The sequence below is a fragment of the Monodelphis domestica genome, chromosome 8, assembly GCF_027887165.1.
Source record: "Monodelphis domestica isolate mMonDom1 chromosome 8, mMonDom1.pri, whole genome shotgun sequence".
In the NCBI taxonomy this organism is placed as follows: Eukaryota; Metazoa; Chordata; class Mammalia; order Didelphimorphia; family Didelphidae; genus Monodelphis; species Monodelphis domestica.
This window is the reverse complement of record NC_077234.1, coordinates 186,226,388-186,241,113: the sequence shown is the minus strand read 5'-3', so window position 1 is coordinate 186,241,113 and position 14,726 is coordinate 186,226,388. Positions and strand designations below refer to the sequence as shown.

The window sequence follows — 14,726 nt, the reverse complement described above, 5'->3', positions numbered from 1 at the left end:
AAATGCAGGAAAGGGTCTACAGTGACCTTCTAATTGAATCAGAGCTTCTGGACCGAAGGCCAGCCTATAATTAGGTTAGACACCAGGCACCCTGAGAGGCCAGTGCCAGACTCCCCAGGAAAGATGACTGACCTTTGCTCACAGGCTCCGGCTTTTTCTAGTTTAAGGACTAACAGGACTGAGATCTGGAAAAAGCCTGGGAACTCATTTTGTTCAGCTCCCTTATTTATGTTAGCATTTGGACATTTACACAGCACTTTATTCTGTCTCTTTTTTTACCAGTGCCCTGTTTTCCCAAAGTCCATGACTGTCTGCTCAGAGAAACAGAAGGATATTGACATTCGCTTTTCAGGATGACTTCTCTGGAGTGTTCCCACCCATTGATGGAAAGCAATCTAGGCTTAGGGTCAGAGAACAGTACTGGCCTCCTGGGGGCTAATTCTACCTTCGGTGTCTCTTGTCTGGTAGCAGATAATGGCAATGTTTGATTTCATAGGCACTCTTGGTATATCTATGCCCAGGAGAGATCAGACAACGGCTACACACTTTACATGGGGACACACAATAATTAATATCATCAGCATTTAGAAGTTTGAACTCCTTGACCCTAGAGTTAATACTGATAGGGTTCAAAACTCTTACCCTTTTTCCTTGGGTACATAGTGATCCCCACAAAGCTCAAGAACTTTGAGAGTGGATATTGATACCCTGGGAAATAAAAGGCCCCCAATTATGCAATGGAAAGATTGCTGGAATTGGATCCATTGGACCTGAAATCAAATACTACTTAGAGATGTAGTATTCTTGTGGACTTTACAAGTCATTTAACTTACCTAGGCATCAGGTTCTTTTCTGAAGATTTTATTTAATTAGTTAATTTAGAATATTTTTCCATGGTTACAAGATTCATGTTCTTTCCCTCCCCTCCCCCTAACCCCCTCTCATAGCTGACATGCAACTCCACTGGGTTGTACATGAGTTATTGATCAAGACCTATTTCAATATTATTGATATTTGCTCTAGGATCTTCATTTAGAGTCAATATCCCCAATCATATCCCCACTGAACCATGTGATCAAACAATTGTTTTTCTTCTGTGTTTCTACTCCCACAGTTTTTCCTCTGAATGTGGATGGTGTTCTTTCTCATAAGTCCCTCCAAATTGTTCTGGATCAATGCATTGCTACTAGTAGAAAAGTCCATTACGTTCAATTGTACCACGGTGTATCAGTCTCTTTCTACAATGTTCTCCTGGTTCTGCTCCTCTCGCTCTGCATCACTTCCTGGAGGTCGTTCCAGGCTCCATGGAATTCCTCCACTTTATTATTCCTTTGAGCACAATAGTATTCCATCACCAACATATACCACAATTTGTTCAGCCATTCCCCAGTTGAAGGGCATCCCCTCATTTTCCAATTTTTTGCCACCACAAAGAGCGCAGCTATGAATATTCTTGTACAAGTCTTTTTCCTTATTATCTCTTTGGGGTACAAACCCAGCAGTGCTATGGCTGGATCAAAGAGCAGACAGTCTTTTAGTGCCCTTTGGGCTTAGTTCCAAACTAGGCATCAGTTTCTATATATGGAAAAGCAAGGGAGTTGGACTAGATACCCTCTAAGGACACTTCCTCATCTATTCATCTGTGATTCCATGAGATTAATTCCACTTAAACTTGAATTAACAAATATTAAATCTCCCTAATGAAAATAAATGAAGATATCCCCGGAAGATTTGGGGGCTCTCTCTTCACAGATTAAACACTCAATTAGATAAATCAAAGGAAGAAGTGAAGGTGGTAAGCATTAGTGACAAAAAAACAATGATAATTGTGCTTTTATAACTCCAGTTATAAAATATCAGTTCCAAGGCAGAAGAACAGTAAAGGATAAGCAATTGGAGTTAAGTGACTTATCCAGGATCACATGGGATGTGTCTGAGGCAAAATTTGAACCCAGGACCTCTAGTCTCCAGGCCTGGCTCTCTATCTCTATATTTCTCTAGCTGCCCTTACCTCAATTTTTTCAAAGGGTGTTTGACTAATCTACCTTTATATGCCATTACTGTATTTAACTTGAGAGGAAATGAATAACTTACCAAACAAAATTTTTATTCTTCTCTAAATTACTTTTCATCCAACTCCTCTCAACAGCTGTTCCAAATATTTTTCTCCTCTCAAGTCCCCAGTGTCTCCTCCATCCCTCTTTTTCAACAGATGTCTTTGCCTCCTACTTGGTGGAAAAAATTGAGGCTGTCTGTGGTGACCTTGCAATGACTGACCTCACTACCTTTGATTATATTTTCCTCTCCATCCCATCTCCCACTGCCTCTCTATCATTCTTTATTCTCTCACACTTTAGTCTGTCTCTCCCTTCCTCAACCACCCCAACAACAGTGTCCAAGTACACACCAACCTTAAAAAACCTCTTGATCTTGCCACTCCCTCAGGCTAACATATTTCTTCCTCCTTAACTTCACCTTTAGAAAAAAAGCATTTACCCTTAAAACTTTCTCTTTCTCATCACCTTCATATTTTCAGTCCTTTACAATCAGGTTTCTGCCTCTACCACTCAACCCAAACTGGTCTCTATAAAGCTATCTCTGATCTCTTGACCACTCGGTCCTCTTTGATTTCTCAGCTTTTGATACTTTTGTCCATATCCTTCTTCCTAGATATTCTCTACCCCCTTGATTTCCATGATGATGTTCTCCCCTGGTTCTCTCACTTCTTTTATGAATGCTCCTTCTCAAACTCTTCAGCTTGGTTCCTCTCCTCTTTCTACATTCTCTTTTCTGGAGGTCTCATTAGTTCCCATGAATTCAAATATTTCATCTGTACAGATGATTCCCAAATCTACTTATTCGGTCCTAATCTCCCTACAAAACTCTAGTCATATATTCTCAGTTGCCTCCTGGATGAACCAAGAGCATCTCAAACTCAGTGTGTCTGCAATAGAGCTGATTCTTGTTCTTGTGAAGCTGTCCTTCTCTAAATCTCATCATTGTTATGGACACCTTCCCCTCCTCAGGTATCCAGTATGATCCCTGGATTCTTCCAGGATTCAAGGTTTATAATGAAAGAATCGCCCAGAATTAAAGGTGATTTCCCATCAAGGATCCCCATATCTGACTGGTGATCAAATGTTATCATTTCTATCTTCACCATAATTCTTGATCTGTTCTCTTCTCTCCTGAGCAACTAGATGGTTCAGTGGATAGAGCACTGAGCCTAGAATCAGGAAGTCCTAGGTTCAAATCTGACCTCAGACCCTTAATAGCTATGTGACCCTGGGCAAGTCCTTTAATCTTTGTTTGCCTTATTCCACTGGAAGAGAAAATGGCTATTCCAGTACCTTTCCCAAGAAAACTCCTTGGACAATGTATGGTCCATGAGGTCACAAAGAGTTGGACGTGACTAAATGACTAAAAAAAAAAAACCCTTTTCTTTGCTCATAAGCAGACATCTGTATCACCTCCCACTTGGGTTCCTGTATTACCTTCCTTATTAATCTCTCTACTTCTAATATCTCTTCTCTCCAATTCAATCTACAGAGATACCAAAATAATCTTCCTAAAGCACAAGTGTTATTATGTCACTCCACATTGCCTGTAGGATAAAATATGAACTCCCTATGTTTGCATTGAATAAAGCTTTCCGTAATCTGGACCCCATCTACCTTCTCCAATTTTATTTCATAGTACTTTCCTTCACAAACTCTATATTCCAGTTAAACTAGATTATTAGTTATTCCTTGAACTCAGTACTCCATCTTGTACCAACATGTATTCATCAAACTGCCCTCAGGGGCATGGAATCCGCTCGCTCCTCTCTTTACATCACAATCCCTGGTTTCCTTTAAGACTCATTTCAGGCTCCTTCTCCTCCTTGAGCTCCACAGTTATTAGTGCTTCCACCTCAATTTTCTTCTTCCTGTATTTGAGTTATTGTTGAATCACCCAGTAGAATGTAAGCTTCTCAAGGGCCGGGACTTTTTACTTTGTGTCTTTGTATCCCGGTACCTCAAAGCCTTATTCATAATAGGTAATATTATGCCTATGATATTCAATTAATAATGCTGAATTAATAACAAATTCATATAAATATTTTATTTTATTATTAAATCTATAGTAAATAAATATAATAAATAATAAATAAACATAATAACTACTGAATTGAATCAATTCTTCTTCTGCAACCAGGCAGAAGACCTATATAAAGCTGTGTATAAATACAATGCAGAAGACCTAGGAAATGAGTGTTTATAATTATATTATAGAAAAATAAAGGAAAGTCCACAAAAGAAGTATGAAGTATTTCCTAGCCTCACCCTAGTTGTACAAGTCATCATTATAATTCTGAAGGGGAGGGGGAGCTAGGTAGCACAGTGAATAGAATGCCAGACCTGGAGTCTAAAGGACCTGAGTTCAAATCTGACCTTAGACATTTCCTAGAAGAGTGACCCTGGGCAGGTCACTTACCCCATTTGCCTAGTGTGTGTTTTAAAATTTTGTACCCTGGGGACTTCATTTCCCAGCATTCTTTACTCTTCCCGGGTTCCCTTTTCTTGCCCTGTGTTGCATCCTTGGCAGGCTTCTGGGGCTCTGTCCCTTTCCTCTGTTCACTGGGCTAAAGGAACCCCTTTCTCTCTCACTTAATAAATACTTGGTGTATTTATTTTTACTCCTACACTATCACTTTCTGTTCTTCTGTCTTAGAATTGATACTTAAGACAGAAGGTAAGAATTAAAAAAAATAATAGTGGAGGAGGAGAAAAGCTACCAATCAACTGATCCACAAGCATTTATTAAAATTCTACTGTGTGTTGGGTGCTATGCTAGATACTGAGGGATGCAGAGAAAAGTGAGACGACCCCTGCCCTCAAAGATCTTACATTCTATTGGTAGTGACACATACAATTTTCAAAAATCTGACAAACTGAAAGCTGATGGCCATTAGACAGTCTTCTAGGGGGATTCTCATTCACAGATAAGTAAATACAGCATATGAGTTGCTATTTAGTCATTTCTCAGTTGTGTCCAACTCTTCATGACCCCATTTGGGGATTTTCTTGCCAAAAACACTAGAGTGGTTTGCCATCCTTCTTAGCTCATTTCACAGATGAGAAAACTGAGGCCAACAGGGTAAAGTGACTTGCCATGGGGCACACAGGCAGGACGTGTTTGAACTCAAAAAGATGTCTTCCTGCCTGACTGCAGGCTGGTAGTCTATCCACTGTGCCATCTAGGTACCAATCAATCCAGCATTAATTCCACACAAAAGACACAGTGACAGAGAGGGGACACTAATAACGAGGATAATCAGGAAAAGTTTCTTCCTCTAAGTAGCAAAAAGCCCTGGAGAATGTCCACATCTCTCCTAGGGTCACAAATATGAAGCATGCTTAATTCAACAAACACTGATGAATTACTTACTACATAGGAGCAGAATGCGGTGTTAGATATGGGAAATACAAAGGTGAATAAGACGCAGCCTCTGCCCTTCTAGATGTTTTGGTCTAGGAAGACTAAATATGATGCACGCACAAATAAATACAATATAAAATGGGATCTAAGTCCTGCACACCAAGTACTACATAAGGGTGTAACCTAAATCATGTCTGTCTTTTTGGACTTGATTTTACAGCAGCTGTGGGAAAGAAAAAAAAAGAATTGCTTCTTGTCTAAATCCAGCCAATGAATAGGAGTAAAGCTTCGGCCACAGATGGTCCCATCAGTCAAAGGAAAAAGCATTTTTCCCTAGTTGTTCTGGAAGCCATTGAAGTGATCAGGCTGGCCAAGGGCATAACAAACAGTAGGTGGGCAGCACTGACTGTATAACCACTCACACTGAAGGAGGAATTGAGGAGAATGGCAAAGGGCATGAGATAGCAATTTAGCTTTCCATTGCCTACAGGAATGCAATACAGTATCACCAATGTTTGTCCGTGACGATAGCTGAGGCAGAGATGATAACCCCTTCTGGGTGCTTTCTTTGAAATAAAATCACCCAGAATTCCTTTGACCTCCAGAAAAGGAGACTATAAAAATCAAAGAAAGGGCTTTTCTTTTCTTATTCTTGGGGCATTCATTATTGCAAAGTGGGGAAGTCCTCAGGTTGGGGATAATGGCAGCTTTACAAGAAAAAAAGACCTGCAGTCAGCGGATGGAAGAATTTCGACACTACTGCTGGAATCCAGACACAGGGCAGATGTTGGGAAGGACCTTGTCCAAGTGGGGTATGTGCCATTTTAAGACCAAGAGTTTAATGGAGATATTTGATGTATGAATGAGAAAGGGGAAGGTACATTCGAACAAAAACTGTGTAAATTACAGTGCCACTTCTTCATTTGACAGACGAGGAAACTGAGATCCACAGGGATTAAATAGCCTGTCCATAATCAGACAGAGAGAAAATGATAATCGTCATTCAAACCCTGATTCTTGGTTTCTTTTTTTTCCTTCTTTTTTACCCTCATCTTCCTTCTTAGAATCAATACTATGTACTGGTTCCAATGCAGAAGAGGGATAAGGGCTAGACAATGGAGGGGGGGAGGCATGTAAGTGACTTGCCCAGGGTCACCCAGCTAGGAAGTGTCTGAGGCCAGATTTGAACCCCAAACCTCCTGTCTCTGGGTCTGACTCTCAAACCACTGAGCCACCTAACTGCCCCTTTCCTCTGATTCTAAATCTATCGAAACGCTCTTATCACCACACCATGACATCTTAAGGACACCAACGGAGACAAGGTAGAAAGTAACTATTCACTGTGTTTTGTATGACACATCTGGCTTCTCCATTGGGTCCCTGCTTTTTGGCTGTCAATGCACTAATGCCCCCCACCCCAGTCCTTTCACTGCTTGACTTCTGGTAATGTGGCTTCCATCCATACTATTATCCTGAAACGGGGCTCTCCAGTGACCTCCAAAGGGCCAAAGGCAACAGCTGGTTCTGAGTTCTCCTCCTTGATCTCTCAGCAGCTTATTGGGATTGTTATTCTAGTAAACTATAGGCATTTGCTGCCTACTATATGAAAGGCACTGTGCTAAATAAACTCCCTCAGAATCTATTCACATCCCAGTTAGAACATGGAATTAAGGAGAGAGCCATTTCTTCCACAAACATCTGGGAACTATTTCTCCTATTTAAAAATTATTCCAGGGGGCGGCTAAGTGGCTCAGTGAATTGAGAGTCAAACCTGGAGACAGTGAGTCCTGAGTCCAACTCTGATTTCAGACACTTCCCAGCTGTGTGACCCTGGGCAAGTCACTTAACCCCCATTGCCTAGCCCTTGCCACTCTTCTGCCTTAGAACCAATACAGAGTATTGATTCTAAGACAGAAAATAAGGCTTTAAATAAATAAATAAAAATTATTCCAAGGGCAGAGAGCCAGGCCCAGAGATGGGAGGTCCTGAGTTCAAATCTAGCCTCAGACACTTCCTAGTTGTGTGGCTTTGGGCAAATCACTTAACTCCAGTTGGGTAGCTCTTACCACTCTGCTGCCTTGGAAACAATACTTAGTATTGGTTCTACCATGTAAGGTTAAGGTGTAGTTTTTTGTTTGTTATTTTTTAATCTCCCAAACCTGTGGCTGTAGTCCTGACTTCTCTTCTCAATATCTAGAATCACACTTTTAATTACCTATAGCATAACATCACTAGAGGGCCCAACAATAGCTCAAATACCTCAAAAACTGAACTCATCATCTCTCAAACCTATTCTTCCTCTATAAACCAGAGCTCAAAAGTCTTCCTTCTCCCTTACTCTCTGAAACCCTTTTTACAATAATCTTTAGAATTGCCCTTGGATGGGGCAAAATCTAGAATAGTAGAGAGTGAGAAGTGGACCCAACAATATTCTTTGCTTTACATATTTATGCCACCTCTGGAGAGGTCTTTACACAACAAGCCTAAGGTCTTCTGGCAGGATTTGGAGAGGGCTAGGAATTCTAAACCTGTGATTCCACTGGAATCAGGGATTTCTAGATGACTAATGTAACCAAGATTAGAAGGGAAACAACAAACTGGGAAAATTTTTATAACAAATTTCTCAGATAAAGATCTAATTTCTCAAATTTACAGAGAACTAAGTCAAATTTATAAGAATACAAGTCATTCCTCAATTGACAGATGGTCAAAGGCTATGAACAAGCAATTTTCAGATGAAGAAATCAAAGATATCAATAATCATAGGGGAAAATGTTCTAAATCCCTCTTGATTAGAGAAATGCAAATTAAAACAACACTGAGGGTCCACCTCACACCTATCACATCTGCCAATATGACAGTTAAAGGAAAGCTATCAATGTTGGAGGAGATGTGGCAAAATGGAGACACTAATGTATTGTTGGTGGAGTTGTGAATTGATCCAACCATTCTGGAGGGCAATTTGGAACTATGCCCAAAGGGCTATAAAACTGTGCATACCCTTTGATCCAGTAATACCACTACTGGGTTTGTATCCCAAAAGAGATAAGAAAAAAAGGGAAAGGACCCACCTGTACAAACATATTTATAGCTGCTCTTTTTGTGGTGGCAAAGAATTAGAAATTGAAGGGATGTGGGGGCAGCTGAGTAGCTCAGTGGACTGAGAGCCAGTCCTAGAGATGGGAGGTCCTAGGTTTAAATCTAGCCTCAGACACTTCCCAGCTGTGTGACCCTGGGCAAGTCACTCAATCCCCATTGTCTAGTTAGTCCATACCGCTCTTTTGCCTTGGAACCAATACACAGTATTGATTTCAAGATGGAAGGTAAGGGTTTAAAAAAAACTTTTTTAATTGAAGGGATGTCCATCATTTGGGGAATGGCTGAACAAATTGTGGTATGTTATGTTGATGGAATACTGGTGTGCTGTAAGAATTGATGATCTGGAGAATTTCTATGTGAACTGGGAAAACCTCCATGAACTGATGCAGAGTGAAATGAGCAGACCCAGGAGAATATTGTACACAGAAAGTAAAACATTGTAGAAAAATCCAATGTAGTGGACTTTGCTACTAGTAACAATGCAACAAGCCAGGACACTGCTGAAGGACTTATGGGAAAGAATGCTATTCACATTGAGAGAAAGAACTATGGGAGTAGAAATGCAAAAGCAAAACAAATGACATCACCTATCACATGTACATATGAGTATGTGATTTGGGGTTTAGGCTTTAAAAGATCTCTTTGTAGCAAAAATGAATAAAAAGGAAATAGGTATCAAGTGATGACATTTGTACCACCTAGTGGGGTTGCTTGTCAACTCTGGGAGTGGAGAGGGAAGAGGGGAGGGAAAGAAAATGAATCATGGAAACGGGAGAAAATATTTTAAAATTAAAAAAATATTGTATGACAATTATCTATGAAAACTCGGCTACTCTCAGCATTGTAATGATCTGGAACAATCCTGAAATGGGGAATGCTCTCCACCTCCAGGGGAAGAACTGTTGGAGTCAGATAGCTGCAGATCAAAGTATACTATCTTTCACATCAGTGTATTTATGGTTTTAGTTTGGGGTTTTGGTTATGTTCGAGTGTGCTCTTCCAGCAATGACCAAAATGGAATTGTGTTTTGTATGACAATAAGAATAAAATTTAATTTAAAAAAAAAAAGAGGAATTCCTGGATGAGGAAACTCTACCAGTGGCAGCCAGCAGCTTCTCTGCAATTTAGAGTCTTCGATTAGAGCCAGACCACCAGGAGGTTAAGTGATTTGCCCAGGGTCACACAGCCAAAATGCATCAGAGGGAGGCCTTAAACCCATGTCTGGATGGCTCCAATTCTAGCTTTCTATCCATTAGGGCCTCCTACCTTTTGGAAGCAACAGGATTTGGAGCCCCTAGTATTCACGATTTAGGAATTCAACAACTTGGCGCACATTTCCTGCCTAATCTAACTGGCACTGTGCTAAACAAGATCCCTCAGAATGAATTCACATCCCAGCTCGAACATGGAATGAGGGAGAGTGCCGGGGCTGCTCTACACCTCTGGGAATTGTTCCTCCCTTTACTTAAGAATGATTTCATTTTCCCCCAGCTTAGTGACATGGGGTGACCTTTGCACAGGGAGCCAGTGGCCTCCCTCACCCCACATCCTCTCATCGGGTGGAGGGGGAGGGAAGGAAAGGGAATTATCCCTAGACCCAAGTTGTTATTTAAAGAAGGGTTGAGCTCATCTCAAAGAGCTGGCAGCCATTTGCAGATTAGCTCCTGGGGTGATGTGATCTGAGGTCAGCCCCTGGAGACAGCTGCTTAGCTCCGCAGGAAGCAGAGCCACCACCGGACGCTTCTTGCACATGTTGGGTTAAATGGACCCTACGGAGGCCTGGACGTGTCTGGTCCTCCCACCCAAAAGTCATGGGAACTTAGACTTACTCCCGGCTGCCCATCCGGAGCTGGTGGGATATTCTCCGAGAGGCTCCCATATTTACAGCCAAGGAAACTTCCATTTAAGTTGTAGCTTTGTTTTCCTGTTGTTCAACTCAGAGTCTGGCACAAAGGATCCTGGACAGAGCCGGAGGGGAACCCTAGAAAGCCACTTAGTCCGACCCCTCAGTTTACAGGCTAAAGAAGTGAAGGGATTGCCTAAGGTTCGGCAGGTTGCGGGAGCCAGGTCCTTCCTCCAAAGCCCGCGTTCTTTCCCCCGGCTGAGTTAAAAAGGCACCATTCAGACAAGGAAAGGGGCTAGGGACCCAGGCAGGAAGACTGTCCACCCCCAGACAGTAATCCTTGGGTCCGAGCATTTCTTTCTATTTCTCCGGAGACAGCTCCTCCGGTCTGAAGAGGATCGGCTCTAAGTGATCGCCTGGCGTAATTAAGCGAGAAAATTAGGAAGTGGGCTAGAATAGGGACCGCTGGGCTTAATGAATAGCCAGCTGAGCCAGGGAGGCTTGGGTTCCAAAGCCATCTCTGACACCCAGCAACGTGCCTCTGGGTAAGTTCCGCAATTGCCCAGTACTCTAGGAAGCCAAGACTAAATTACAGAGAAGATGCCCACCTACGCTGGGGAAAAGAGTTCCTTTTTCTGGTTTTATTAGACCAAGGCCATCACAGATCTGGGCCCCCTCCCATTGGAGGGACCGACCTGTTGAGCTCATGTCTTCCTCTCCTCTTTAAAAAAAAATTGTCTTTGGAGAATCTGAATTTTTTTCCCTTAAATTTAACAAGTATCCAATAAAGTGGACATATATATATATATATGCATATATATATATATATATATATATATACATTTCTATAGAGTAAAGGAGGATTATACATGAAACAGAGAATCTCTTACGCAGAACTCATTTTTCTTTTTAAATATATACTAAATTCGGCAGGTAACCCTCAAAGTTGTCCAGCTTGTCCATGACTCTTCCTGGGCTTCCTTTTGTTGTATACTGTAACTTTTTTTTAAATGCTGCCTCTTTTTTTCTCTCACTTTCTCTCTCCCCTCCTTCACTTCTGCTACCTTTCCTCTAATATCATTTCCTTTATCCCTCCCCATAGGGAAAAAGGGAGGGAGGGGGGAATCCTGTAGCAAGTGTGCATACAAATTCCTACTTCGTTTTGATTGAAGTTGCAAACTTATTCTGAACGCTCAGGCCATCCTCTGCCAGGAAGAGGCTAGTAGCATATTTTATGATCAGTTCTCTGAAATCATGATTTCTTTTTCAAAGTTGTTTCTCTTTAAAATGTTATTGTTGGGCCTGGTATACCATTTAGACACTGCTTATATAGCAAAGAAAGACTCTAAGGCAAAATCTTGTGTCCTGGGAGTCAGGAGTCTCAAGTTAGTTTTGTGACGGCTGGTTAATGTTATTCAGTGGAAAAGCAGATAGATTTGTAAGCAAAAGACCTGGATTCAAATCTGGCTACACACTTCCTATATGACCTTGGGCAAGTGACTTTCTCCTTACGGGCCTCAGTTGGTCATCTGTAAAATTAACGTCCCCTCTTTAACATCCCTCCCAGTTCTAAATCTATGATCTTGTCATCAGGGGAATCGTTTAACCTTTCCCCATACCATTATGAATTGATATTAAGACATCTCTCTCAAGTAATCAGAATTCTCTTTCTCCTAGTCTCTTGTTATGACTGGTCTGAGGGAGTTGTCTTTGGAGGAAGGCCAACTTCTGTTCCATAAAAAAAAAAAAGTTGTAACATTCTGCCAAATAAATTGAAAGCAGCATTCCTGGACACAGAAAGTCAACTCAGGGTTTGAGCCACAAGGTCAAAGAGAAAAATGGAATCAATCAATCAATAAGGATTATTAAACAGCCTACTATGTGCAAGGCACTGGCATAGAAAGAAAAAAATGACTCATTGACTTCAAAATTATATTCTGGTATGAGAAAGACATGAAAAGAGTCTCTCTCTGAACACTGATCAGAAGGAAAAAGTAATTACAATTCTTTAGCTATGACGTCCTGGAATATAGGGTTGGTTTTGGTTTTTGTGGGATTTTTTTAACTCTTACCTTCTGTCTTAGAATCAATACTAAGTAGTGGCTCCAAATCAGAAGATCAGTAAGGGCTAGGCAATGGGGGTTAAGTGATTTGCCAGGGTTACCCAGCTAAAAAGTGTCTGAGGTCACATTTGAACCCTGGACCTCTTGTCACCAGGTCTGGTGCTCTATCCACTGAGCTACCTAGCTACCCCAGTGGTAGGCTTTTGTTGATAGATAACTTAGACTAATCATCTGTTGTCTTATCAGCTGAACAGTTCTATGTGCAATAATTCCTCATGGCAAAGAACGATGCAAGATTGAAAAGGTCATCTCCAGGCAGCTGCCAGCTGAGTTCAGTCCAGTTCCTGCTTGCCTTTGTGGGAAAATGGTAGTGCTTGTTGGATTGAGCTAAATTGGGAGCGCCATTTTGATCACTGATTGACATTTCTGTGACAAATGGTTTCTAATTCTTTTTTTTATGGGGATAAGTAATCTGAGGCAGATCAGTATTCTGATTCCCACATCACAGATGAGAAAATGAAGGTCCAGACTTAACTAGAGTTGACCAGCCAGCTAGGGGAGTACAAGGATAAAAAAACTAGCTTTAAATATATGATGTTTCAAGTTGCCGCTCATTTGTCCAGCGTGCTTGGCCTCCTCCCTGCCCTTGAATTTATTTGGATCCTGGCCTTTAATGCTACTCTGGGTTATTGGAGAGATTGAGTCACCGACTGGCGCCCACACCCAGTCACGTGGCAATTTATGAAGGAAGGAAAAGCTTGGAGTCCTTTGTCTAGAAAAGTATAACAAATAGAAAATCGTATTCTGCTGCATGAAGCTCCAGTTCTTTAGAGAAAAAAAGAAAGAATATCTCCTTTAACAAAATGCTGTTTTATTTGTCTAGAAATTTTAAGATATGGGAACAACCATCCCAAGTAATTAAACCATCAGGATTTAGTCATGAAGCCAAGAGAATGAAAAACAAAAACACTTCCAAATCTACTCATCCGGATATTTTTTAAAAACAGGGAAGTCAAATCCTCACAGATTACTTCCTCTTTTGAAATATCAGTAAAGTCACCAGACTTGGGGAAAATCCTCTTTTCTAGGAAGAAGGAATTAATTCATCTTCTGAAGTTCCTGATCTCCCATCTCTTCTTGCTCACACTTTAAGCAGGGTTGGCTGAAATCCATAAAGCAGGTTGGGCAAATGTTTAGAATGCCAAAGTCTCCAGAATGGTATGTACCTACCATTCTCATCCTCTCCCCTGGAAAAGTACAAGAATTTCAGATTATTTCAGCAGAACGCTGCTGGGTAGATTCCTGACTGCCTTCTGGGATAGTGTGCCTAGCATCAAAATCCCCATCATTTCGGTACTCGTCACCTTGACCTGCCTCTCAGTTTTTTTCCTTTTGAGTGGTCAAGTTAACATACAAGAAATTCAAGGACTCTCTTTAAGGGGAGGAAGTAATGTGGAGTAATGGGAAGAGTTGGATTCATGCTCCGTCTCTTCTAGTTAAATAACTATCAGCTTAGCCTTGGTCTCCTCACCTGTAAAATGGGACTCTCTATACTTACAGTTGTAGAGAAAGATCCTTTTTTTAGGGCCCTTTTTTTTTTCTGGATTATACATGTATTACCATGTAAAATATTTCCATATGATTTCTTTTTTGTAAGTGAGTAATCTTATAAAACCAAAACCCTTAAACATATGCCCAAATAAAAAAGTAAATGTCATATATTTTCATCTGCATTTCAACTCCAACAGTTCTTGGAGAAAGACCTTTATGAAACCTAAAACACTATTTAACTGGGCTAATTTTGTTTATTTATTTATTTAAACCTTTACCTTTTGCCTAAGAATCAATACTGTGTATTGGTTCCAAGGCAAAAGAGCAGTATGGACTAGACAATGGGGGTTGAGTGACTTGCCCAGGGTCACACAGCTGGGAAGTGTCTGAGGCCAGATTTGAACCTGGGATGTCCCATCTCTAGGCCTGGCTCTCAATCCACTGAGCCACCCAGCTGCCCCCAACTGTGCTAATTTTAGCATATTTGATTAACTAGTTCCATAGAATGCCACAAAACAACAAGAACCAGGGGCATATATACTATATATTTAATATATTTCTTTATATTTTTATCAAAATACAGTATTTTAATATATTTCATGTTTTTAATTTTAATCTTTAATTTTTCAAAATTTAATATTTAATATTTATATTATTTATATCTTATTAAAATATATTGATTTATAATATTTATTATAATACTTTATATTACAAAAACATGTATTTTGTTTTATGTTTATACATAGATA

The 14,726-nt window shown here is 40.6% G+C and overlaps 1 protein-coding gene across 2 annotated transcripts in view; it reads left to right on the top strand.

The window, feature by feature from the left end:
- ATP4B (ATPase H+/K+ transporting subunit beta) overlaps positions 1-14,726 on the top strand; it is a 46,377-nt gene that overhangs the window by 7,432 nt on the left and 24,219 nt on the right. Inside the window, exon 1 of one of the 2 annotated variants that reach the window (XM_056807567.1) lies at positions 5,528-6,233. The exons of the other annotated variant lie outside the window; for it this stretch is intronic. Within the exon in view, the coding sequence (XP_056663545.1) occupies positions 6,122-6,233 (112 nt within the window). The 5' untranslated portion in view covers positions 5,528-6,121. Of the gene's footprint in view, positions 1-5,527; positions 6,234-14,726 lie in introns of those variants that run through there. 2 annotated transcript variants of the gene reach the window in all.